Source organism: Ylistrum balloti, unplaced genomic scaffold, assembly GCF_031769215.1.
Source record: "Ylistrum balloti isolate Yb309-2 unplaced genomic scaffold, AGI_CSIRO_Ybal_v1 Utg369730, whole genome shotgun sequence".
Classification (NCBI taxonomy): Eukaryota; Metazoa; Mollusca; class Bivalvia; order Pectinida; family Pectinidae; genus Ylistrum; species Ylistrum balloti.
Genome location: NW_026781945.1, coordinates 2,119,240 through 2,145,079, shown reverse-complemented (window position 1 = coordinate 2,145,079; position 25,840 = coordinate 2,119,240). Strand labels below are relative to the sequence as shown.

Sequence of the window (25,840 nt, the reverse complement as noted above, 5' to 3'; positions counted from 1 at the left end):
TGTTTTGTATTTGAGGATCAGTCTGGATGTACCTGTGTTTTGTATTTGAGGGTGGGTCTGGATGTACCTGTGTTTTGTATTTGAGGGTGGGTCTGGATGTACCTGTGTTATGTATTTGAGGGTCGGTCTGGATGTACCTGTGTTTTGTATTTGAGGGCTGGTCTGGATGTACCTGTGTTTTGTATTTGAGGGTCGGTCTGGATGTACCTGTGTTTTGTATTTGAGGGCTGGTCTGGATGTACCTGTGTTTTGTATTTGAGGGTCGGTCTGGATGTACCTGTGTTTTGTATTTGAGGGTCGGTCTGGATGTACCTGTGTTTTGTATTTGAGGGTCGGTCTGGATGTACCTGTGTTATGTATTTGAGGGTGGGTCTGGATGTACCTGAGGACTTCAGAGATATCTAGAGGATGATCTAGATGTAAGGGAATTGTAGACTGATAGGTTGAAGGCCAAGATAGATTCAATTGTCTCACTTGCACTAAGTTGCTGAGACAGAATGATAAATTGAGAAAATGCAATGTAGGATAATATTCACAATTACTTCTCTAATACATTGTATTAAAATTCTGTTGAAGAAATTTTATTGATTTCCATTGGAGAACATAAAACAGCTAGCAGGTGATTCACTGTATTACATACCGTAACATAACAATGAGTTTGAGTACATACAGTACTATGGTGTAAGCGTGAAGATCACATAATGGTGTGTGTGGGTATAGACCACATAATGGTGTGTGGGTGTAGACCACATAATGGTGTGTGGGTATAGACCACATAATGGTATGTGGGTATAGACCACATAATGGTGTGTGGGTATAGACCACATAATGGTGTGTGTGGGTGTAGACCACATAATGGTGTGTGGGTGTAGACCACATAATGGTGTGTGGATATAGACCACATAATGGTGTGTGGGTGTAGACCACATAATGGTGTGTGGGTGTAGACCACATAATGGTGTGTGGGTATAGACCACATAATGGTGTGTGGGTGTAGACCACATAATGGTGTGTGTGGGTATAGACCACATAATGGTGTGTGGGTGTAGACCACATAATGGTGTGTGTGGGTATAGAACACATAATGGTGTGTGTGGGTGTGTGTATAGACCACATAATGGTGTGTGGGTGTAGAACACATAATGGTGTGTGTGGGTATAGACCACATAATGGTGTGTGTGGGTATAGACAATAATGGTGTGTGTGGTATAGACATAATGGTGTGTGTGGGACCACATAATGGTGTGTGTATAGACCACATAATGGTGTGTGTGGGTATAGACTACATAATGGTGTGTGTGGGTGTAGACCACATAATGGTGTGTGGGTGTAGACCACATAATGGTGTGTGTGGGTGTAGACCACATAATGGTGTGTGTGGGTATAGACCACATAATGGTGTGTGTGGGTATAGACCACATAATGGTGTGTGTGGGTATAGACCACATAATGGTGTGTGTGGATATAGACCACATAATGGTGTGTGTGGGTATAGACAACATAATGGTGTGTGTGGGTATAGACAACATAATGGTGTGTGTGGGTATAGACCACATAATGGTGTGTGTGGGTATAGACCACATAATGGTGTGTGGGTATAGACCACATAATGGTGTGTGGGTATAGACCACATAATGTTGTGTAAGTATAGACCATATAATGGTGTGTGTATAGACCACATAATGGTGTGTGTGGGTATAGACTACATAATGGTGTGTGGGTATAGACCACATAATGGTGTGTGGGTGTAGACCACATAATGGTGTGTGGGTGTAGACCACATAATGGTGTGTGTGGGTATAGACCACATAATGGTGTGTGGGTGTAGACCACATAATGGTGTGTGTGGGTATAGACCACATAATGGTGTGTGTGGGTATAGACAACATAATGGTGTGTGTGGGTATAGACCACATAATGGTGTGTGGGTGTAGACCACATAATGGTGTGTGGGTGTAGACCACATAATGGTGTGTGTGGGTATAGACCACATAATGGTGTGTGGGTATAGACCACATAATGGTGTGTGAGTATAGACCACGTAATGGTGTGTGTGTATAGACCACATAATGTTGTGTGAGTATAGACCACATAATGGTGTGTGTGGGTATAGACCACATAATGGTGTGTGAGTATAGACCACATAATGGTGTGTGTGGGTATAGACCACATAATGGTGTGTGTGGGGTGTGTGGGTATAGACCACATAATGGTGTGTGTGGGTATAGACCACATAATGGTGTGTGTGGGTATAGACCACATAATGGTGTGTGGGTATAGACCACATAATGGTGTGTGTGGGTGTAGACCACATAATGGTGTGTGGGTGTAGACCACATAATGGTGTGTGTGGGTATAGACCACATAATGGTGTGTGTGGGTATAGACCACATAATGGTGTGTGGGTATAGACCACATAATGGTGTGTGTGTATAGACCACATAATGGTGTGTGGATATAGACCACATAATGGTGTGTGGGTATAGACCACATAATGTTGTGTGAGTATAGACCACATAATGGTGTGTGGGTATAGACCATATAATGGTGTGTGGGTATAGACCATATAATGGTGTGTGGATATAGACAACACAATAGTGTGTGTGTATAGACCATATAATGTTGTGTGAGTATAGGCCATATATTGGTGTGTGAGTATAGACCACATAATGGTGTGTGTATAGACCACATAATGGTGTGTGTGGGTATAGACCACATAATGGTGTGTGAGTATAGACCATATAATGGTGTGTGAGTATAGACCATATAATAGTGTGTGTGTATAGACAACATAATGGTGTGTGGGTATAGACCACATAATGGTGTGTGGGTATAGACCACATAATGGTGTGTGGGTATAGACCACATAATGGTGTGTGTGGGTGTGTGTGGGTATAGACCACATAATGGTGTGTGGGTGTAGACCACATAATGGTGTGTGTGGGTATAGACCACATAATGATGTGTGGGTGTATGGTGTGTGAGGTGTGTGGGTATAGACCACATAATGGTGTGTGTGTGGGTATAGACCACATAATGGTGTGTGTGTATAGACCACATAATGGTGTGTGTGGGTATAGACCACATAATGGTGTGTGAGTATAGACCACATAATGGTGTGTGTGGGTATAGACCACATAATGGTGTGTGTGTATAGACCACATAATGATGTGTGGGTATAGACCACATAATGGTGAGTGTGTATAGACTACATAATGGTGTGTGTGGGTATAGACCACATAATGGTGTGTGGGTATAGACCACATAATGGTGTGTGTGGGTATAGACCACATAATGGTGTGTGGGTATAGACCACATAATGGTGTGTGGGTATAGACCATATAATGATGTGTGGGTATAGACCACATAATGGTGTGTGAGTATAGACCACATAATGGTGTGTGTGTGGGTATAGACCACATAATGGTGTGTGTGTATAGACCACATAATGGTGTGTGTGGGTATAGACCACATAATGGTGTGTGAGTATAGACCACATAATGGTGTGTGTGTGTATAGACCACATAATGGTGTGTGTGTGTATAGACCACATAATAGTGTGAGGGTGTACGTTGACCACATAATGCTTTATGAGATTTTCACTTCCTTATACCTACTTGAGACAATACCTGGTAACATTTACCTGCATTACCTGCGTTCCTGTTGTGTTGTGCAGTTTGTACACAAACTTGTTTTATGGTCTCTGTGTTCATATGACTGTTAGGTATTTATCTTAAGGTATAAGTCAACTGATAAATTTTATACAGTGGTTTTTTCTGATACCTTCTTAGTCTGTTACAGAAGTTATCAAGCATTTTTTTATATCGGTATAAACAGATTACATAAAACGTAACTGTGACATTTATGGCTAAGCAATGGTTTTACATGACAGTGATATTTGGGAAAAAATCACGGACCACTTGAATGATGTAAATAAATATACAAAAAATAACACACACGTAGGTGTACTGCCTGATGGATGGTAACTATTTCTCACAGTGAATATCTCACTGTGGTATGTCAGAGGTAGTGTGTGATTGGTAGACAATTAACTATAGGAGAAAATGCAGCACCAGCTGTTGTCCACTTCTACCTGAGCCGATTCACATGGTACAGGTCATTACAGATACCCATATATAGAGCATTGTGATGTCAACCTGTTGCATTCTGTGGTATTTTGGAGGAAATCTACCTGTAAGTATACACAAATACAGGTAGTACTCTGTAGTAGGTATTTACCGTTTACTGTGTTTCAGGATGATGAATTATGTCGTGCTGTAAATGTAAATATTCTGGTTGTTCAATAATTTGTAATGGGATACAACTAGGACCAATTTCATGTAGCGAAGACCTGAGGACTGTTGAATGTGTGCTTTGGTGCAGCTTCCATAGTAACTAATGTCTTCTGTCAATCACTACAAATGAGTGAATTTGTTTAGATTTGGTCTGGACCATCATTGGGTGAATTCATTATTGACGTAAGAAGGGATGGAGGGTTGGACTCATTTACAAGCACAGGTATATATGGGACCTGTGAAAATTACGAATGGGAGGTAAATCCATGAAAAAAACATATTTGTTCCATATAAGTCTGGATCTGGAGCCTCTTGATGTGAAGAGAAATTAATTTTGTGTGAACAGAACAGCAAGGACCAAGGTGAATGAATACCAGAAGTCTGCTATTGTACGAATCAAAGAATTTGTCAACAGTTCACATGAAGCATCCTTGAATGAAAAGAGTTTAATGTTGAATTAAAAACTCGTAAAATATATAGTAATGAGAAAGATTTTGGTAGGAATGGATTAGTGGTGGTTAGATACATGGGAATCTACCAGTGGTAAGGGTTTTCTTCTGAGGAATTTTTATTAAGTAAGATTAAACGATAGAAACATCTTGTTTTACACAACATTAGAAAGAAATTTGGTTTTGAATGATATTTGGGTGTTGTCCCTCACGGTACTAAAGATCAAGAAATGAGATAATATGGTAATACTTTTGTAAATGAGATGTAATGAGATTGGTGAGATGTAATGAGATTGGTGAGATGTAATGAGATGTAATGAGATTGGTGAGATGTCATGAGTTTGGTGAGATGTAATGAGATTGGTGAGATGTCATGAGTTTGGTGAGATGTAATGAGTTTGGTGAGATGTAATGAGATTGTTGAGATGTCATGAGTTTGGTGAGATGTAATGAGATTGGTGAGGTGTAATAAGATGTAATGAGGTGTAATGAGATGTAATGAGGTGTAATGAGGTGTAATGAGATGTCATGAGTTTGGTGAGATGTCATGAGTTTGGTGAGATGTAATGAGATTGGGGTGATGTAAGAGGTTGGTGAGATGTAATGAGATGTAACGAGATTGGTGAGATGTAATGAGATGTAATGAGATTGGTGAGATGTAATGAGATTGGTAAGATGTAATGAGATGTAATGAGTTTGGTGAGATGTAATGAGATTGGTGAGATGTCATGAGTTTGGTGAGATGTAATGAGATTGGTGAGGTGTAATGAGATGTCATGAGTTTGGTGAGATGTCATGAGTTTGGTGAGATGTCATGAGTTTGGTGAGATGTCATGAGTTTGGTGAGATGTCATGAGTTTGGTGAGATGTAATGAGATTGGGGTGATGTAAGAGGTTGGTGAGATGTAATGAGATGTAATGAGATTGGTGAGATGTAATGAGATTGGTAAGATGTAAGAGGTTGGTGAGATGTGTGTGTTGATTGGTAAATCTATTGTGATGAGACTTAAGGCTATATGTAGCTGTCTTATTGCTATTCACAAATAGTTCTCTCACAGAAAACTGACAAGTAGCATGAAAGTATGATAAAACTATCAATTGAGATATTTTGTCTAAATTCTTTTTGTAACAAAATCCTGTAACATACTGAGATCATTGTGCTGACAATCATTCAATGATCATGACGAGGTTTTGACGTGGGTGTACTGATAATGGTGACAAAGGAGTTAAGATGCTGATGTGAACATCTGTTTCTATCAGGTCAATACTGCCAGGGTTTATACTGTAACATCTGGGACTCGGACTAATCATTTACCACCAGGTGTGTATATCAGTCCTGTTATTAATTTATAGATTGTGTGATATTTTAGATTAATGGAACCTATCACCCTCTATGGAGTGCGGCATAGGATCTCAACAGGATGGGGGAGATTATTAAGTTGACTAACACATCGTTTATCAGGTGTTTGCAAGTTAATCTTTCCCAAAGGGTAGAGATTAACAGAATCTTCCACTGCCTTGAAGGTGAAATAGGGGTATCTTTACCCCAGGGGAAAGATGATTAAGATGGCAAACATGAGGCTTGCTAAGTGTTTCGAACTTTAACATCTTTTCCCAAGGGTTGAGATTCCCCCTATCTCATCAACAATGAGTGAATGATTAATTTTCTCTTACCCTGCTGGCTTTATTAAATGTTTGCTTTTGTTATTCCAGTTCATTCCATTGTTGACCTGATTGAATTGTTGACATGACATCAGTGAATCGTTACAGTGACATCCTATCAATGACCTGACTGGGGAATCCCCTCATCTCAACCCAAAGCTGAAATGAGGAAATCCCACTGTCCAGGGTCAGAGATCTCCCTATCTCAACCCTAGGGTGAGACAAGGGAATCTCCCTGTCCAGGGCCAGAGATCTCCCTATCTCAACCCTAGGGTGAGACAAGGGAATCTCACTGTCCAGGGTCAGAGATCTCCCTGTCTCAACCCTAGGGTGAGACAAGGGGATCTCACTGTCCAGGGTGAGAGATCTCCCTATCTCAACCCAGGGGTGAGACAAGGGAATCTCACTGTCCAGGGTGAGAGATCTCCCTATCTCAACCCTAGGGTGAGACAAGGGAATCTCACAGTCCAGGGTGAGAGATCTCCCTATCTCAACCCTAGGGTGAGACAAGGAAATCTCACAGTCCAGGGTGAGAGATCTCCCTATCTCAACCCTAGGGTGAGACAAGGGAATCTCACTGTCCAGGGTAAAAGATCTCCCTATCTCAACCCTAGGGTAAGACAAGGAAATCTCACAGTCCAGGGTGAGAGATCTCACTATCTCACCAATGAGGGGGCCAAATGGTTGTTTCTCTACTGGTCTTCTTATGTATGTGTTGTTATATCCCAATCACTAATCATTGTTGATGTAACATTATAGTTAAGAAAGGAGATTGATTAACGGTATGATAGATACAATTAGTGTTGATACTGTTGATTCTTAGACCTGATTACATCCATTTCTGGTCTGAGCATCGCAAATGTTTGCAATAACGTCTTTGAAAAACAGCTATCATAGCAATTTTTTTTAAGAAGTATTGAAGGTTAAATGCAATTAGTAAGTTTTACGTATATGTGATGTGTTCAATATTGTTACAGGTTGTAGGTGATAAGTGCTTTTATCACATTAATATGTCAGTTATCCATAATGACTTAAGTAAACCACTTTTTCAGAAATTTCAGAAAAAAACTTTAAAATAGCGCTATTTGTTGCCAAACCAGTTTTTTGGCATCATGTCATGGTTCTGTTTATGAGGTTTCAGTTTGGCATGTGACCATTTCTTATTGTGTACGTTTTATATAAATGTAGGCATATTGGGATGTATTGAATTACATTTAGAAATAATGATCTAAAAATTAGTTCAAGAATGGCTCTTAAATATAAAACTGTTGTTTACAAGAGTAGTCATACCATCATTTTTTTAAAACTAAATTGACATTTAAGTAGATCTATAAAAATGTCAGTTAGAATTTGATCATCTACAACATAAGATACTTGATTTGTATTCAATCTCTGTATCCGAGATAGTTTTCTAATGAATATTTACAAATCAGGGTAAAGGTATATATATGTATAATCTATAAATATTGAACATGTGTGTCAAATGTTCTAGTTATCATCTCAATTTGTCGTCAAGAGAAGTTCAGACTGGTAAAAAAAAAAAAAAATACATGTTATTGTGGTACTAAATGATGTATTTCATCTTTATAGTAAAGATAACATTCTGCTGGTACAGACTTTAAATTCTCTACATCAAGGATTTTCTGTAAGCTGATTAACCTGATGGTCTAGAAGCTCTGTAGTGTCACCAGGAATGTAGGGCAGATGTGGTTATGCTCACTAGCACAGATCATGTATTTCTGTTGAAGTACACTAACTGAAGTATAATTTTTTTCTGTTTCAGATCTGACAAGTTATGTTAACATTTGGACGATTGAAAAGGATTCACTGAGATGTTGTCAGGATAATAATGTTAACCATCACTTTAATAATTTGTTGACGATGTAATGATGCTTTGAAAAAATAAGAATGAAAAAGAAGATGTTTTAAAAACTATGTGTTTAGTAGAAGTGGAAAAACTGTGATCTTTATGTGTTGTAACTACCTCTGCAAAGGAGTTTTATAATCAGACCTTTAGAGATCAAAATCTGAGTAACCAGGATGTATGAGGTGAACCAGTCTGCCTCCTCAGAGGACATGGAAGCGCTGGCTGTACAGAAAGCCAAGGAGCTGTTCCAAGTCTGTGATAAGGAAGAAAAAGGATTCATTAACAAGAAGGACATGCAGAGACTACAGTCAGAACTTGCTCTTGAACCTGAACAGCTGGAGGCTGTGTTTGACTCGCTGGACGATGATGGCAATGGTTTCCTTACACTGGAAGAATTCATAGAAGGGTTTGGTTAGTGTTTTTGTTACTGTAGAACTTTTCTAATTCATTATTTTTAATGTATTATATACATTTGTCTTGGTTAAGCTGCTGAGGTTTGAGTAATACTTGTTAAGTGAACCTACTGAGGTTTGAGTAATACTTGTTAAGTGAACCTGCTGAGGTTTGAGCAATACTTGTTAAGTGAACCTGCTGAGGTTTGAGCAATACTTGTTAAGTGAACCTGCTGAGGTTTGAGTATTACTTGTTAAGTGAACCTGCTGAGGTTTGAGTATTACTTGTTAAGTGAACCTGCTGAGGTTTGAGTATTACTTGTTAAGTGAACCTGCTGAGGTTTGAGTATTACTTGTTAAGTGAACCTGCTGAAGTTTGAGTATTACTTGTTAAGTGAACCTGCTGAGGTTTGAACATTACTTGTTAAGTGAACCTACTGAGGTTTGAGTATTACTTGTTAAGTGAACCTGCTGAGGTTTGAGTATTACTTGTTAAGTGAACCTGCTGAGGTTTGAGTATTACTTGTTAAGTGAACCTGCTGAGGTTTGAGTATTACTTGTTAAGTGAACCTGCTGAGGTTTGAACATTACTTGTTAAGTGAACCTTGAGGTTTGAATTACTTGTTAAGTGAACCTGCTGAGGTTTGAGTATTACTTGTTAAGTGAACCTACTGAGGTTTGAGTATTACTTGTTAAGTGAACCTGCTGAGGTTTGAGTATTACTTGTTAAGTGAACCTACTGAGGTTTGAGTATTACTTGTTAAGTGAACCTGCTGAGGTTTGAGTATTACTTGTTAAGTGAACCTGCTGAGGTTTGAGTATTACTTGTTAAGTGAACCTGCTGAGGTTTGAGTATTACTTGTTAAGTGAACCTGCTGAGGATTGAGTATTACTTGTTAAGTGAACCTGCTGAGGTTTGAGCAATACTTGTTAAGTGAACCTGCTGGCATTGAGCAATACTCATTCTGGTTTATATAATAGCTCAGGGAGTTACCTCAGATTTTCTGGTATATATAATATCTCAGGTAGTTACCAAACATTTTGTGACTTAATTCTGGTTTATCTCAGGGAGTTACCTCACATTTTGTGACAAAATTCTGGTATATATTAATTTATCAAGTTATAGCTGAAGCACTATCAGGCTGTAGTCTTACATTTGATTCTCATACCTTGAGGATGAGTAATATATGTAATTTTCATTGTTTCAGGGAGTTACCTTGGTTTTAAGTCAACTGGTACAGAGGAGACACCAGTCGAGGCTGAGAATGTGTACGAGGGTGTGGATGAAGGAACTGAGGAAATCCTCTTTAAGGAAATGCTTCACAATGTAGGAGCCTCCAAGTTGTATGATGAGTAAGTAAGGTGACCTGACTTAATGACACCTACACATAGTGCTACTTTTCTTGTTACTTTCTTCTGAAATGTTGCTCTGTTAAAAATGTCATTTTTTAATGGCTCTGACCTTGCTTCATATGAAATAAAAAATATTTGGTTTATATGTACTGAGAAAAAAAAATACAGGAACAACAGAAATTACTATAAGCTACTGGGCTTACAAATAAATACATGTAGCTTAAAGATGCTAGAGTTATTGCCCTTTATGTGTATGCAGCCGAGTCATGAATGTAACAAGTACTTTTGACAGTAAAATCATTCCAGATCAGACATAACCTTATATAACCTAAACATATAATATTTTTGTTGGTGCTTATGTTTTTATGATAAAAGTGAATTAAAATAGTAATATGTAAGTAAAGTTGAACATTTCATTTAGTGCCCAAGAATATTAGACATCTCCACTTCTCTATTTGGTGAAGAAGAAGTATTATTCATTTTACATCTGGCCACCAACATTTAAGTTGTATATGACAAATATAACGCAACAATTTTGTGTTCCAGTGAAAAGGCTATCCAGAGTTTGTGGACTCGGTTACGTAAAGAAGATACTGAAATGGCTTCGAACTTTGAAGATTTTTTATACAAAGTCTCTAACGACATTCACAGATCTAAGACTGACTTTGAAACTTTGGAGTCAGCTCTGAAAAGGTAGGATGTTTTATCAACTTCTCTTGTTATCACTGGCTGTAGTTTCCCACTAATTCTATTGTGACATCACAGCTTCATGACATCATATGTATTGTGACTCGCCAGAGAAAGATATATTATGTCTTTATTTTAGTTTAATAAGTTTTCATTTAGGTTTGCAAAAGTATCTGAGCTATGTGAGAAACAGATTCTTACACTTGTTTTCATTTCCAATGCTAGTAAGGTGACCTGTAATTTCAACTTCTACACTACCCTCAGTTGGTTAAGGAAGCCATCTGGATATGACACATTGGGTCAATACTAAACACAGACGATAAGGGCCACAGACTCTCGCCTGAAAAACATAGCTGAATGGATTACAGTACATTGTTTCCATCTTGTGTATTTTTTGGTCTATATTGTGTTAACTATCTTGTCACACAGTTATCATCCTTAGTGTACATAGGATTATAGTACAGCTGAAAAATGATTGGATTCCATTCCATCTCGTACAATACATATGTCAGTGCAAGTATGCTCCACATTGGTCATTTGTTGAAGATGACTGTGTAGGCGTCAAAACATCACACTCTAATCTTTACAGGTTGTTTTATATAATCTTTGTTATAATGACATTACCAACCCTATAGAAAATGTTCAGAAATAAATCTTCTCTGCTTGCTAGTCAGTCATGTACAAGAGTAAGATAAATGTTTTGTAAAGTCTATGATTTATATAATCTACTAGAAGGCGGTATAATTTACATCTCAGCAGTCTATATATGTATGTATTCTGTACATGTTTATCCATACTTTATGGATATGTATAGAAGGACCTGTTATTGATCTTGAAAACATCATATCTAATAGTGGTCTATTTTAAGTGTGAGTAAAGGGTTTCCTTGAGAGCGACAGATATTTGTTGAAATCTGTTTACTTTTGTGGGTGTGTCTATACCTGCTGTTTGATGTAAGATTATAAGTGGGTCTTCCTGTGATTGGTGATCTGTATAGTGGGATTAGGATCCCATGACACATTAACTTATAAATTATTGAAGTCACATATTGAAGTATACTATATTTAACTCATAGAATCCCTTGTCATTTATATGTTAATTTTAGTAGATTTTAAGATAGCTAGGTGGCCCTTCAGAGCTTGTGGCCTATAAAACTTTGAATGTCAGATTTAAGGGTAAAAACAACCAATCTGCATTTCAACCAATGATAAAGTGAGATTGTCAATTTCTGCTGACATGCAACCTCTCTAGAAAGAAAAAGTTAGGCTTGGTACTATGGGTGTACTGGCTGAGGTTGCATACTACGAACCTTTGGAGCTGTAGACAGGACAAGAAACCAGGACACAACATGATAGAATGCCTTTGTAGGAGGAATAAGGAAATCTGGGCAGGAGACTTAAGGAACCCCCTGTGGAAGATTGTAGGAATCCTGGACAGGAGACTATATACACAGAGGTAGGAGACTATAGGAGCCCTGGGCAGGAGACTATATACCTGAAGGTAATAGGAGACTATAGGAGCGGTGGGCAGGAGACTATATACCTGGAGGTAGGGGACTATAGGAGCCCTGGGCAGGAGACTATATACCTGAAGGTAATAGGAGACTATAGGAGCGGTGGGCAGGAGACTATATACCTGAAGGTAATAGGAGACTATAGGAGCGGTGGGCAGGAGACTATATACCTGGAGGTAGGGGACTATAGGAGCCCTGGGCAGGAGACTATATACCTGGAGGTAGGAGACTATATGAGCCCTGGGCAGAAGACTATATACCTGGAGGTAGGAGACTATAGAAGCCCTGGGGAGGAGACTATATAGCTGAAGGTAATAGGAGACTATAGGAGCCGTGGGCAGGAGACTATATACCCAGTGGTAGGAGACTATAGAAGCCCTGGACAGGAGATTATAGGATCCTTAGGAAGGAGATATAGGACCCTTGGACAGGAGACTATATGATCCTTAGGAAGGAGATATAGGACCCTTGGGCAGGTGACTCCATTTGCCATGGACAGGAAATTAAACTAAGAGCCAATGGAACCCCTTGGCAGGAGACAATAATTACCTTGGTAGGAGGATGTAGGATCTGTGGGTAGGAGACTATAGACCCCTAGATAATAGACTGCAGGACCCCTGGGTTGAAAATTATAGGAGCTGTGGGTAGGAGATTGTAGACCCCTGGACAGGAGACTAATGGACCCTTGGATTGGAGACTATAGACTCCTAGATAGGAGAATATAGGAGCCCTGGGAGGGAGAATATAGAAGCCTTAGCCAGGAGGTTAGAGGTGCTCAAGGCAGGTGTCTCTATGACCTGTGGACAAGTTAAACTTGGAGTACTTTGCAGTAGACTAGGATCCCCCTGTCATCTGTCTCTGACCAAAGGAGCCCTGGACTGGACACTATAGCCTTGGACACCATTGCAGGAGACTATAGAGGCCACCTTACAAGAAACAGACTTCATTCTGCAAGCATTATTTTATGATTGTCATCTAATACAACAGTTATTGTATTTAGTTAACACCAGGTTTATCTACTTTAAAGATATATAAAATGTTGTAATCAGTGTATAGCTGATGTAAAAGTCAGTAATCATGTATTTTATATACTGTTTGAGATTCAAAAACAGAAAAAAAAAAATCAAACATTATAGCACAAAGTATTTATATATTAATGTTGGAGATTTTACATTGATAAGAGATATAAAAGAGGTGTGGTGATAGTCTTCCCATATAAAACAGTCTATAGAGGTATGGCATGTGACTAGGCTACTGGAGGAAGTGTATTATATTTTCGTCAGTGGTTTTACCTGTGGCATTTTGTCGTTAGTGTGTCTCTGTCACTATCTCCGCCTGTGTTATATGAGGGATCAGAGAAAGTCAAACTAAAGGTTGTGTTAGGTAAGGGTCACACAGCCCCAGGTATCTACAGGTAGACAGATTTACGGTAAGCAGTTTATCCAACATACTGAGCTGATCACTCTGGTCAGAGAAGTTTGGATGTTCATCAAATGACTCCAGTTGTACAGGTGAGTGGTAAGGGGACAGGTAAAAATTATAGCTACCTGTGCCAGAAGTTCAGGTGTGAGACCTAGTACCATTAATTTTAGTGCAGGAGGCTGTATAGTAGATAGACAAGGTAAGTTTATTGTAACTACATGTTGAAATCCTGTGATAAATGTTCCCCCAAGTACTACTGGAAGGAATGATGACTTTGTACCATGTACCTCAGTATGTATGCCACTGTGTGTAACTCTGTATGTCACTCTGTCTGGGCTATCTGTTTGCTAGAAAAGCTTTTGATTTGATCTATTCTGTTTAATTTCACATCTGATCACCTTTTAGTGATGGTGAGGTATATTACATGGGAAAAGCTTATCATGTTTAAGTATCTGTAGAGTTATGGCCCTTTCTCAGCTGATTTCACATTTGATTACCTTTTAGTGATGGTGACGTATATTACACAGGTCATTGCACAGGTCATGTTTTGTAGTTAGAGTTATAGCCCTTTGTTTGAAATAACTTTGTATGGTACATATTCATGGTCTGTTTACTTTCACATTGGGTTACCTTTTGTGATGATGAGGTGTATTGCACAGATCATTACACAGGTGATGTTGTAGCATTAAAAGTTTGACTCTTTGTTCACTGTAACATTTCATGGTTCATGTGCTTTTAATACATTGTCTGTTTGGTATCACACATTTAATACAGAAATAGGTATCACATTTTAGTGTACACAGAGTTATTGTGTTGCACTGAAATAGGTTCTGGTATCCTTCTATATAAAGTGATAAATGGCTGTCTGTTTGCTCATTCTCAATTTGACATGGAAGAAATGACATATTGCTGACAGTAATTTGAAATGTACAAGTAAACAAAAGAAATTGTCCTTGTTGTTACTTGTAATCTTCTTCCTAACATACAAGTCTCTTATATAATAGGGAATCTTAGAAATCCATCAGTTCAGGTTACAATTAAGATTAAAATGTCCAATTTATTACAAGAAAAGTCAAGACGGTATGACAAAGTATTTACAAAGTAAAAATAGGACAAATTTTAATACAAAGCAGAAATGACACAAATGTTGATACAAAGTAAAAATAGGACAAATGTTGATACAAAGTAAAAATGACACAAATGTCGATACAAAGTAAAAATAGGACAAATGTTGATACAAAGTAAAAATAGGACCAATGTTGATACAAAGTGAAAATAGGACAAATGTTGATACAAAGTAAAAATAATACAAATGTTGATATGTGTATACTTGTACTTCTAGGATTAATACAGCATTTTCATGCCTTTTTGAAACAAGTTTCTCAAGATTTTACTATGACTAAAAAAATTCTTCCAACAATCTGAATTCCAGTGTCTACCTGAATAACTTCAATGATAAACAAATAAATTATCTCATTTTCCATTCAAATATTGCTGTAACTTTACCTCATATTGTTTGATTTAATTGCTCTTTATAAATATTTCTGCTAATATCATATGTTGTATAGAGGTTGCACTATACAATATTTGATAAACATATTTATAAAACTTAGCTGTATTGGGTTGATGAAATTGATGCAAAATGTTTACAAAGTTAAGACACGTAAACACGCACAAAAGAGAGATGAAACAAATATATGACAATATAATGAAAACCTTTAATGCCTCCACGTTTATAACTTAACATTTCTTTAGGGATATGTTTATTGTGATATTCCTTTGAACCATCGCATTTAAACTCTATAGATTTATTGCTTTGTGGAAGGAAAGAAAGCCGTCTTTGTGAATCCTAATGAATATTTCATGACAAGAGGTTTAGATCATGAAGATAGACCCTTTAGGTGTTATTATATATCTGTTATATCATTTCTCTGACACTTTCCTGTCATTAATTCTTTACATTAGAGAGTTGACAGGATGATAAAAGTACACTCCTTAGACATATACAATACCTATCTTCGGGTTTAGATCAGATATGGTATACAATATATATTTTGACAGCCTTCCAGTTTTCGTTTCTAATTGTTCCCGATTTAGGCTTTAGAAATTAAGATAAAAAATTAAGATCTGACTGTCGCTGGAGTGAGAATCAATAAATATGGGGTAGAACATACATCATTAAAAATCAACAAATTACTGACTTGAATTAGATGAATTATTTTTAATTGAAATGCTAGAACACACTCCCATTGATAACTTCAGTATTTTCCAGGTGGATGAGCCACTTTGCTCCCAGAGGCTTTCTTCTATTTTTTCTGCAACAATCCAAATTTGTGTCATCCGAAAGTATAGGCAATTAACATACATTTACACTATGGGATTCACTCTGTCAGAATCATTTTAAAGACAGTCTTGATTTTTTTATTTTCTGTACATGTAATTAGTCTGGCTGATGAACTTTTTAAAATTTTATTTAAAACAACTTTTCTGAGTATGAAAGAGGCTCAGACCTGTAATATTTGGGAAATAGCATGCTGGAGTAAAGAGCAAGAAGTTTTTGAAATGTTTGACCATGAGGAACAGGGTTAAAGGGCTTTAGGAAACTTACAGAAGGTAAACAGAACCCTAAATTTCCTTACCCTTGTTATATTTTGTTTTATCATATGTGAAGGAACAAAATCAAGCAAACTGATAAATTAAGCAAACTAAAATAAAAATAAAACAAATTGATAAAAACTTAAGTGAAGAAAGATTCATTGAAAGCAAACTATAAGGTGGCTTCATTTTACCGGGAGGGGGTTCATTTTACCGGGAGGGGGTTCATTTTACCAGAAGGGGGTTCATTTTACCAGGAGGGGGTTCATTTTGCCAGGTTCATTTTACCAGGAGGGGGTTCATTTTACCGGGAGGGGGTTCATTTTACCAGAAGGGGGTTCATTTTACCGGGAGGGGGTACATTTTACCGGGAGGGGGTTCATTTTACCGGAAGGGGGTTCATTTTACCGGGAGGGGGTTCATTTTACCAGAAGGGGGTTCATTTTACCAGGAGGGGGTTCATTTTATGGGAAGGTGGTTCATTTTACTGGGAGGGGGTTCATTTTACCGGAAGGGGGTTCATTTTACCGGGAGGGGGTTCATTTTACCAGAAGGGGGTTCATTTTACCGGGAGGGGTTAATTTTACCAGGAGGGGGTTCATTTTACCAGGAGGGAGTTCATTTTATCAGAAGGGGGTTCATTTTACCATAATGGTGAAATCAACTGTGGTTCACATCACCATTATGGTATTTTGAACCAAATTCATTTCACCATGCAATGCAATACCATGCCACATTGGTTATGTTTTACTAATATGGAAAACAATGGTTCTTAAAATGACTCATGTCTTTTTTTATATATGAAGAGAGGAGAACTAACTTTGAAACCGATAAAGTTATTCGCAAGAACTAAAATCAATTTCTTGGCCTCTTTTTGAATTTTAAAAATGCAAAAATAACACAATACTTTGTCGTATTGGAAATGGTAAGATACAAATATATCCTTTCATATTTCAAAACTGAGAAAATGGCATTGTTGTTAAAACACATACCTGGTTAGAGACTTTTTTAGATAGAGTAATTGTCGATTTAACTTCATAACATAATCTGTTTCACTATTAACATAATAACAAAACTAAGGTAGACGTCTAATCCAGGTCCATTTCAGTGGTGTCCTGGGATATATAGCCCAGAATATTGTGAACAAAAATTATCTAATGATTGACATACAACTTCCTATGATTGAATCACAATGTGTTGACATGGTCATGAATATATTCACTTAGTACATCATCATTTCTGTAGCATTTCAAATATCTGCAGAAAGATCCCATTGGATAGTCACCCCAATATTATAATTACTGTCCATCATTGTTCCTCAGAATAGACCCAATTAATGATAGTGACAGACTGTGCTATAAGTTCACAACAGTATAACAGGTACTTCTTTGATCTTCGTGGTTTATGTTCTTCAGGTATGAAAATTAGCTGGTGAGAGGTGACTTCAGGCCCTCCAGCGAGGAGCTAATTAGTGTTATGATGACTTGTACAGGTGTGAAACTTTTACCACTTATCATACCTTGATGTTGTAGCTGACACATTTTATTCAGAATGAGAATTGAATTCGTCAAAAGAGAACAGATAAATTTTAGTTATCTGCCAAATATTAATCTCTAAAAAATCAAGAAAACAAATATTCAAATATTTTCCTCTTCAAATACTGTCCGACTGAACAAATATTTGTATGTTTCGGCATTCGCTGACATCCCTAGTTAAAATATTTCATCTATTCCTATGGCAAATAGCAGACATAGCAATGTATAAATATTTACTGGAATGAACCTGTTTGAATGAATAACCTTTACCTACATTCAAGGTCAAAGTAGTTCTGGCCCCACTTGTATAAAACATCTCAACTTGAGATTTCCTCAAGTCGAGATTTTCCTCTGCTGATATCTCCTTGAAAATATCTTGTATGAAAATTCCTCAAGAAATTTCAGGACATCCTAGCCGATGCCTTTCTCATGTTCCTTGAGAAAATTTTATACGAGCCGTTTTTGAGGAGATATCAGCTGAGGAAAATCTCGACTTGAGGAAATCTCAAGTTGAGATGTTTTATACAAGTGGGGCCAGATGTGTTAAAATCTTAAAAAACAACCTCTTGACTTTCCTGAAAGATAAAAGTCTTGGTATATGTATATGTTAAGTTTAAGCAATATTTTATTCAATAATCAACAGTATAACACATACATGAAGTACATATGGGATGGGAAATTTAGTTCCTTGCTAGAATGATGAGTACCATATTTTCTGAGTTACAAGCCACAGTTTTTTTCCTCGGCAGTTGGGGTGCAACTTTTATACTGCTTGTATGTGGAAGTAAAATCAGCATGATGAAAAAAAACAGAGGAGTTTCGTCCGGACAGTATATCAGAATGTCTTTTTTGTGGAGGCGTATCACATACACTATCGACTTGAATGACCTTGCACCCTGATAATTTTGGTTGCTGTAACATGTCACACTTACAGAAAGAATAAGAACTAGTGAAAAAATAATTAATTAACCGTTCCGTTTAATATGAATCATGATAATTCCTTCTGAAATTATGTGTTGCTTCAGAAGCTGTAGCGGAAGTATACAATAGCCTGTTGCATCCTGGGGTCAATAGGTCGTCGGGTCAAATTCTTGAAATACCGCCATGCTTGTTTACGATAAAAATGGCTTCATGTCACTTACAAGAAGAAATAATATGCGATTTTGTCATCATGCAAGGGCCTTTGGTAATACAGACACCAATGGAGATATTGTTAAGTAAACAGTATGTAACATCAGGCCCTATATCTCTATGTAGGCAGTCTTTGAAGGATCCCATGCCAAACAAGTTCAATAATTGCTATTTTACTTTTTTCAAACACATCAGCAGAATAAAAGAATATTGTGTGTAATTCATTTGCACACTTGATTAATTATTAATTGTTTCACTGATGATAAGTTTCCTTCGGTTGTTGCTAAAACTCAGCCCTGTGGTTTATGGTTGGTAGCGGTTTATAGTCGGGTGCAGTTTATAGTCGGGTGCGGATTATAGCCCAGAAAATATGGTAGTTTCTTCAGATGAAGGACCTAGTTAATCCCAAGGTCATGATATTTGGCACATTGCATGGTTATGAAAAAGGTTTTTTTTTTTTTTTTTTTCAAATAGAAGACCTAGATGTAGACTTTCAAATTCAGATGTAAATTTATCTGTGATATATGTTTTAATTTCTTACTGTCATAATTTGTTTTGTGTCAGAGGAATAGCTCTACAGAGCTCGTGTTTTATTGTTCAAAACCATGATTCTAAATAAAAAATTTTGTATCTAGCTGTGTGTTTATATATGGAAATCTTTGTTTAACAAGATTTTTATTTTCAATATGGCTGTCTAAGACTAAATACAAGGTGCTAGACAGGATATGCGTTGTGTTATAACAGATTTTACACTCATCAACATGCATCACCCGTGAGAGTGTAGAAAGGTATATAGGTAACACAACCTTTGAATTTCAAAGATATCACGTAGATGATATGTGATACAAACATATTGCTTCAATAGGTTATCCATGTTATCTGTTTACAAAGCATTACTTATACTGACCGAACAAGACAAAAGCAAGTGTTTGAAGATACAAGGAAATTATTCAAGGAGGAATTTTATTCCTTTTCTAAGATATTAAATTTTTTAAATTATCATTGAAAAGAACCTGAAAATATGAGGGCATTATCAAAACAAGTTATAGCACACCACATTGAAATCTACTTTTATTGACATGTTTGTTTACTTCAGTTGATGTAGAATAGGGCTTTCATAGGGTTTGTCTGTAAGTTTATCATTTCCATTTGCCTGTTAGACCTATTCAGGAAAATTGTCTGAAACAATGAAAATAAGTCATAGAGATTATGAATTTTTAGCTACAAATTGAAGCAATTTGTGTAATATTGTCCTCCCACTGAAACTGACATCATAAAGACACATGTGTAATATTGTCCTCCCACTGAAACTGACATCATAAAGACATGCGTAATATTGTCCTCCGACAGAAACTGACATCATAAAGACACATGTGTAATATTGTCCTCCCACTGAAACTGACATCATAAAGACACATGTGTAATATTGTCCTCCCACTGAAACTGACATCATAAAGACACATGTGTAATATTATCCTCCCACTGAAACTGACATCATAAAGACACATGTGTGATATTATCCTCCCACTGAAACTGACATCATAAAGACACGTGTAATATTGTCCTCCCACTGAAACTGACATCATAAAGACACATGTGTAATATTGTCCTCCCACTGAAACTGACATCATAAAGACACATGTGTAATATTGTCCTCCCACTGAAACTGACATCATAAAGACACATGTGTAATATTATCCTCCCACTGAAACTGACATCATAAAGACACATGTGTAATATTGTCCTCCCAGTGAAACTGACATCATAAAGACACGTGTAATATTGTCCTCCCACTGAAACTGACATCATAAAGACACATGTGTAATATTGTCATCCCACTGAAACTGACATCATAAAGGCACATGTGTAATATTGTCCTCCCACTGAAACTGACATCATAAAGACACATGTGTAATATTGTCCTCCCACTGAAACTGACATCATAAAGACACATGTGTAATATTATCCTCCCACTGAAACTGACATCATAAAGACACATGTGTAATATTGTCCTCCCACTGAAACTGACATCATAAAGACACATGTGTAATATTATCCTCTCACTGAAACTGACATCATAAAGACACATGTGTAATATTGTCCTCCCACTGAAACTGACATCATAAAGACACATGTGTAATATTGTCCTCCCACTAAAACTGACATCATAAAGACACATGTGTAATATTGTCCTCCCACTGAAACTGACATCATAAAGACACATGTGTAATATTATCCTCCCACTGAAACTGACATCATAAAGACACATGTGTAATATTGTCCTCCCACTGAAACTGACATCATAAAGACACGTGTAATATTGTCCTCCCACTGAAACTGACATCATAAAGACACATGTGTAATATTGTCCTCCCACTGAAACTGACATCATAAAGACACATGTGTAATATTGTCCTCCCACTGAAACTGACATCATAAAGACACGTGTAATATTATCCTCCCACTGAAACTGACATCATAAAGACACATGTGTAATATTGTCCTCCCACTGAAACTGACATCCTAAAGACACATGTGTAATATTATCCTCCCACTGAAACTGACATCATAAAGACACATGTGTAATATTGTCCTCCCACTGAAACTGACATCATAAAGACACATGTGTAATATTGTCCTCCCACTGAAACTGACATCATAAAGACACATGTGTAATATTGTCATCCCACTGAAACTGACATCATAAAGACACATTCATGTTTTACCATGTAAAATCTTCCCTCCATTGTTGAAAATTGTCACCTTTGCTTCATTCCAAGTCTGATACTGAGACCTCTGCCTAAATTTTCAATATTTTTGAGGAAGTATAGCAATGTCACAATGACAGGATGGTTGGTTGGTGTTGAGCATCACTTGGAAATATGCCTTTCAGTTAAACATCTGGCTTGTACTTCCGAAGTAACCTGAGGAATATATCTATAATCTTATTGGTGAAAAACTGTTTAAAAATACATGGTTTTTTTATCTTATTCATTGAAGAAATCCAGTCACTTCCTCAAAGTATTTGTGTGTTCCCGTCATGAATTTGAATGCTGCTGTGTGGAACCAATTCTTCTGAGGGCATACATGTATAATGACAATTGTACATGTCTGACAGTACCCAACATTTTGTTAACAATATCCTTTTCAGTTAGAGTTTATAGTCAATGGTATTGAATTTTTTTAAGATTATTTATGAATGCAAAAAAAAATGTTCTTTCACGCCTGAATTGTTACTTAAGTATGAAATGTTGTGCTGTGTCATTTATTGTCTTCATAAATGACACAGATTTACAGATGAATTGCCATTGATTGAAAATATTTCAGTATTATGTTTCTTATATGATTTTTGATTCCTTTAAACTGTAGTTATTTCTTACCAACAGCATGATGAGTCATTTTGGCTACAGTAAGGATGCCATATTCGATGTGTGAGTGACGTCATATAAATAACGTACTCTGTTAATGAAAATATAACTCTATATATCTGGTATTATAATTAAACATCATCAGACAAGACTTTCAATAATTTCCCTTGCATGATTGAGCCTTATGTAAATGAATCATTGTAATACCATGGTGGTGAAGATGATCTCACTATCTACTCCTGACCTCTTCTTTTGAAAAACCTGTCTGTCCCTCACAGTTCTATGTTCGACTTTTGTGCAGACTTCAATAGACCTGTGTGTGGTAACATGCCAGTGATGATGTATGATAGTTTCATGATTCATCACTAATGGACAATATGATGTAAACAAGCACCTGTTACAGGGATATAATTACTACACAAGTATGCATGTCACATACACTTAACGACAGACACTTTACTTCTTTGAGTTGTCAAACTGGTAAATTGGTCTATATAATATATCTTCTGATCAAAAAATCAAACATCAAATGCAGTTTATGTTAGCAAATATTCCCAAAAATTTTCTCATATAGTTTCAAACACTTGCAAGAAAAGCAATTTGTTTGTTCCCAGAAGATTTTTGCTAACTGTTGGTGGTCTTTTCACCGAATTAATTTTGTAATATGGAATTTTAAGTTTTTATCGTTCTGGTCTTTTGACTGAATTAGCTCTGTGGTACACAATTTAAGTTTTTATCTCAAATAAAAATTAGGTTAATTGATTACAAATGGAAACTTTTTATTACCTGTTTTATTGATGGTAAAGTAGATTCTGTTTGAAAAAATAAATGATTTTTTAAATACTTTTTAGGCTAAACGTACTCAGTACGCATAGCCTATTGCGACAGCCTTTCAGACAAAATTTACCGATCCTGGCTTTCTCATTGGCTGAAATATCGAAAAGAGTTAGAGCCCTCTATCGACAATTTTCTGCGTAAATAATGCAGTGATTTTTCAAATCGCTATTTTAAAAGCATCCAAAATAAGTTTATTTTTTAATAACAATACGATTACTATATATTTCAAAAAAGAAGCACATTGTGGTTAAACTATTGATAAATTTTGAACAATATATTTTACGGAATTCTCGACATGACGTAAGCGTACAGAACACTGTACGTGCGAGTTGGCGCCATGATAAGAAGCTAGTCTGGGGGCTTGGTTTGAATTATCAACTAACAGCACTGATAAACAAACAAAACTTACAAACAGAACATCAATTTTGCTTTAATCCTTGTCGTTGTGGCAAGATCGTCTTAATATATAACATCACTTTACCTCATTAGACGTCACAAAATTGGACTGTTCGTCCTACGTGCACACCCGCCGATATGACACTTTTTTTCAGGATTTTCACACCCACCGCCATGACACTTTTTCAAGTTTTTGAAGATAAAAAGTTTGCGTTTGGTAGGCAAGGTACATTTGGTGCTCATGATTTATGAATGATATATTTTTAATACTGTACAGATCAAGATGTTGACTTTGTTATAACATATATTTTTTTGTCTTTTATTTTATTTGATGAAGGTTGATTGTGCTGATTTCTCAAGGTTTGTTAATGTGTATCAAAGTTCCTTGAAATGAAAATATTCCTTCAAACAAAGTGCGTATATAAAACCCCAAAATATTCATGTTTATAATTATTAATTAACTAAAACGAAATATTTCCATAACATGTTTATTCATTTAGCGTGTCATGGTGACATTATCTCATGCATTAGAGATCAGAAAAAGTAGTAGCTATAGTGAAAATATTGTAAATTTTGTATATGTATGGAAGTCTGGTTTAATCTCATAGAACTATGCCTTTATAGACATAATTACTGGAAGAAAAGTCTATCCATGATACTTCAAGGAAGATAGGGATGTAAATACATTTAATGTAATTACTTACACTTCGATCTATCTGAAATGCTGTGTGTACCTTATCTACTTTCCTCAACTACAAATATAACCATAATAAGTAAGGACTATTACTTTGCAATTCATTCAAAATAAAGAAGTAGGTATAATGTCCTTTCGATTTGTCTAAATCCTCATATTGATAGGATAGTAATTGCAACATCTTGGGTATTTCAAAGGTTTTATTTAGTCAACTTCATCATAGAGCTATTTATCATTTGGCTTGTTGGTGATAAATATATGGTTGTGTGTATTTTGTTAATTTTTTTACCTATTTTTATTTATTCACATTATTATCGTCAAATTTGAAATAAGAATTAAAGAAGATATAAGATCGCTTAAAGTTAAGACAAATAGCCTCTGGTTCTCTTAGTAATTTTTGCATTCCAAAGTGTAGGAGTATGGGGAAAGTAATATAGCTTAGCGGTTATTTGTGAACATTTTTCAATACGTTTAGCCTCTCAGTACTTTCAGTACTTTGATTTAATTATGTGTCATTAGATTAACAAAACATTAATCAGATACACTGACAGTTCCGACATTATGACAGGTAATTAACACACATGAATTTGCCATTATGACAGGTAATTAACACACATGAATTTGCCATTATGACAGGTAATTAACACACATGAATTTGCCATTATGACAGGTAATTAACACACATGAATTTGCCATTATGACAGGTAATTAACACACATGAATTTGCCATTATGACAGGTAATTAACACACATGAATTTGCCATTATGACAGGTAATTAACACACATGAATTTGCCATTATGACAGGTAATTAACACACATGAATTTGCCATTATGACAGGTAATTAACACACATGAATTTGCCATTATGACAGGTAATTAACACACATGAATTTGCCATTATGACAGGTAATTAACACACATGAATTTGACATTATGACAGGTAATTAACACACATGAATTTGACATTATGACAGGTAATTAACACACATGAATTTGCCATTATGACAGGTAATTAACACACATGAATTTGCCATTATGACAGGTAATTAACTCACATGAATTTTCCATTATGACAGGTAATTAACACTCATGAATTTGCCATTATGACAGGTAATTAACACACAAGAATTTGCCATTATGACAGGTAATTAACACACATGAATTTGCCATTATGACAGGTAATTAACACACATGAATTTGCCATTATGACAGGTAATTAACACACATGAATTTGCCATTATGACAGGTAATTAACACACATGAATTTGCCATTATGACAGGTAATTAACACACATGAATTTGCCATTATGACAGGTAATTAACACACATGAATTTGCCATTATGACAGGTAATTAACACACATGAATTTGCCATTATGACAGGTAATTAACACACATGAATTTGACATTATGACAGGTAATTAACACACATGAATTTGCCATTATGACAGGTAATTAACACACATGAATTTGCCATTATGACAGGTAATTAACACACATGAATTTGCCATTATGACAGGTAATTAACACACATGAATTTGCCATTATGACAGGTAATTAACACACATGAATTTGCCATTATGACAGGTAATTAACACACATGAATTTGCCATTATGACAGGTAATTAACACACATGAATTTG

General features: G+C 36.3%; 1 protein-coding gene across 1 annotated transcript in view; it reads left to right on the top strand.

Annotated features, from left to right (window-relative positions):
- Nucleotides 1–8,446: 8,446 nt before the first annotated feature.
- LOC132565681 (centrosomal protein of 290 kDa-like) overlaps nucleotides 8,447–25,840 on the top strand; it is a 57,382-nt gene continuing 39,988 nt past the window's right edge. The window contains exons 1-3 of the mRNA XM_060230377.1: nucleotides 8,447–8,684; nucleotides 9,874–10,018; nucleotides 10,565–10,711. Of these exons, the coding sequence (XP_060086360.1) occupies nucleotides 8,447–8,684; nucleotides 9,874–10,018; nucleotides 10,565–10,711 (530 nt within the window). The remainder of the gene's footprint in view (nucleotides 8,685–9,873; nucleotides 10,019–10,564; nucleotides 10,712–25,840) is intronic.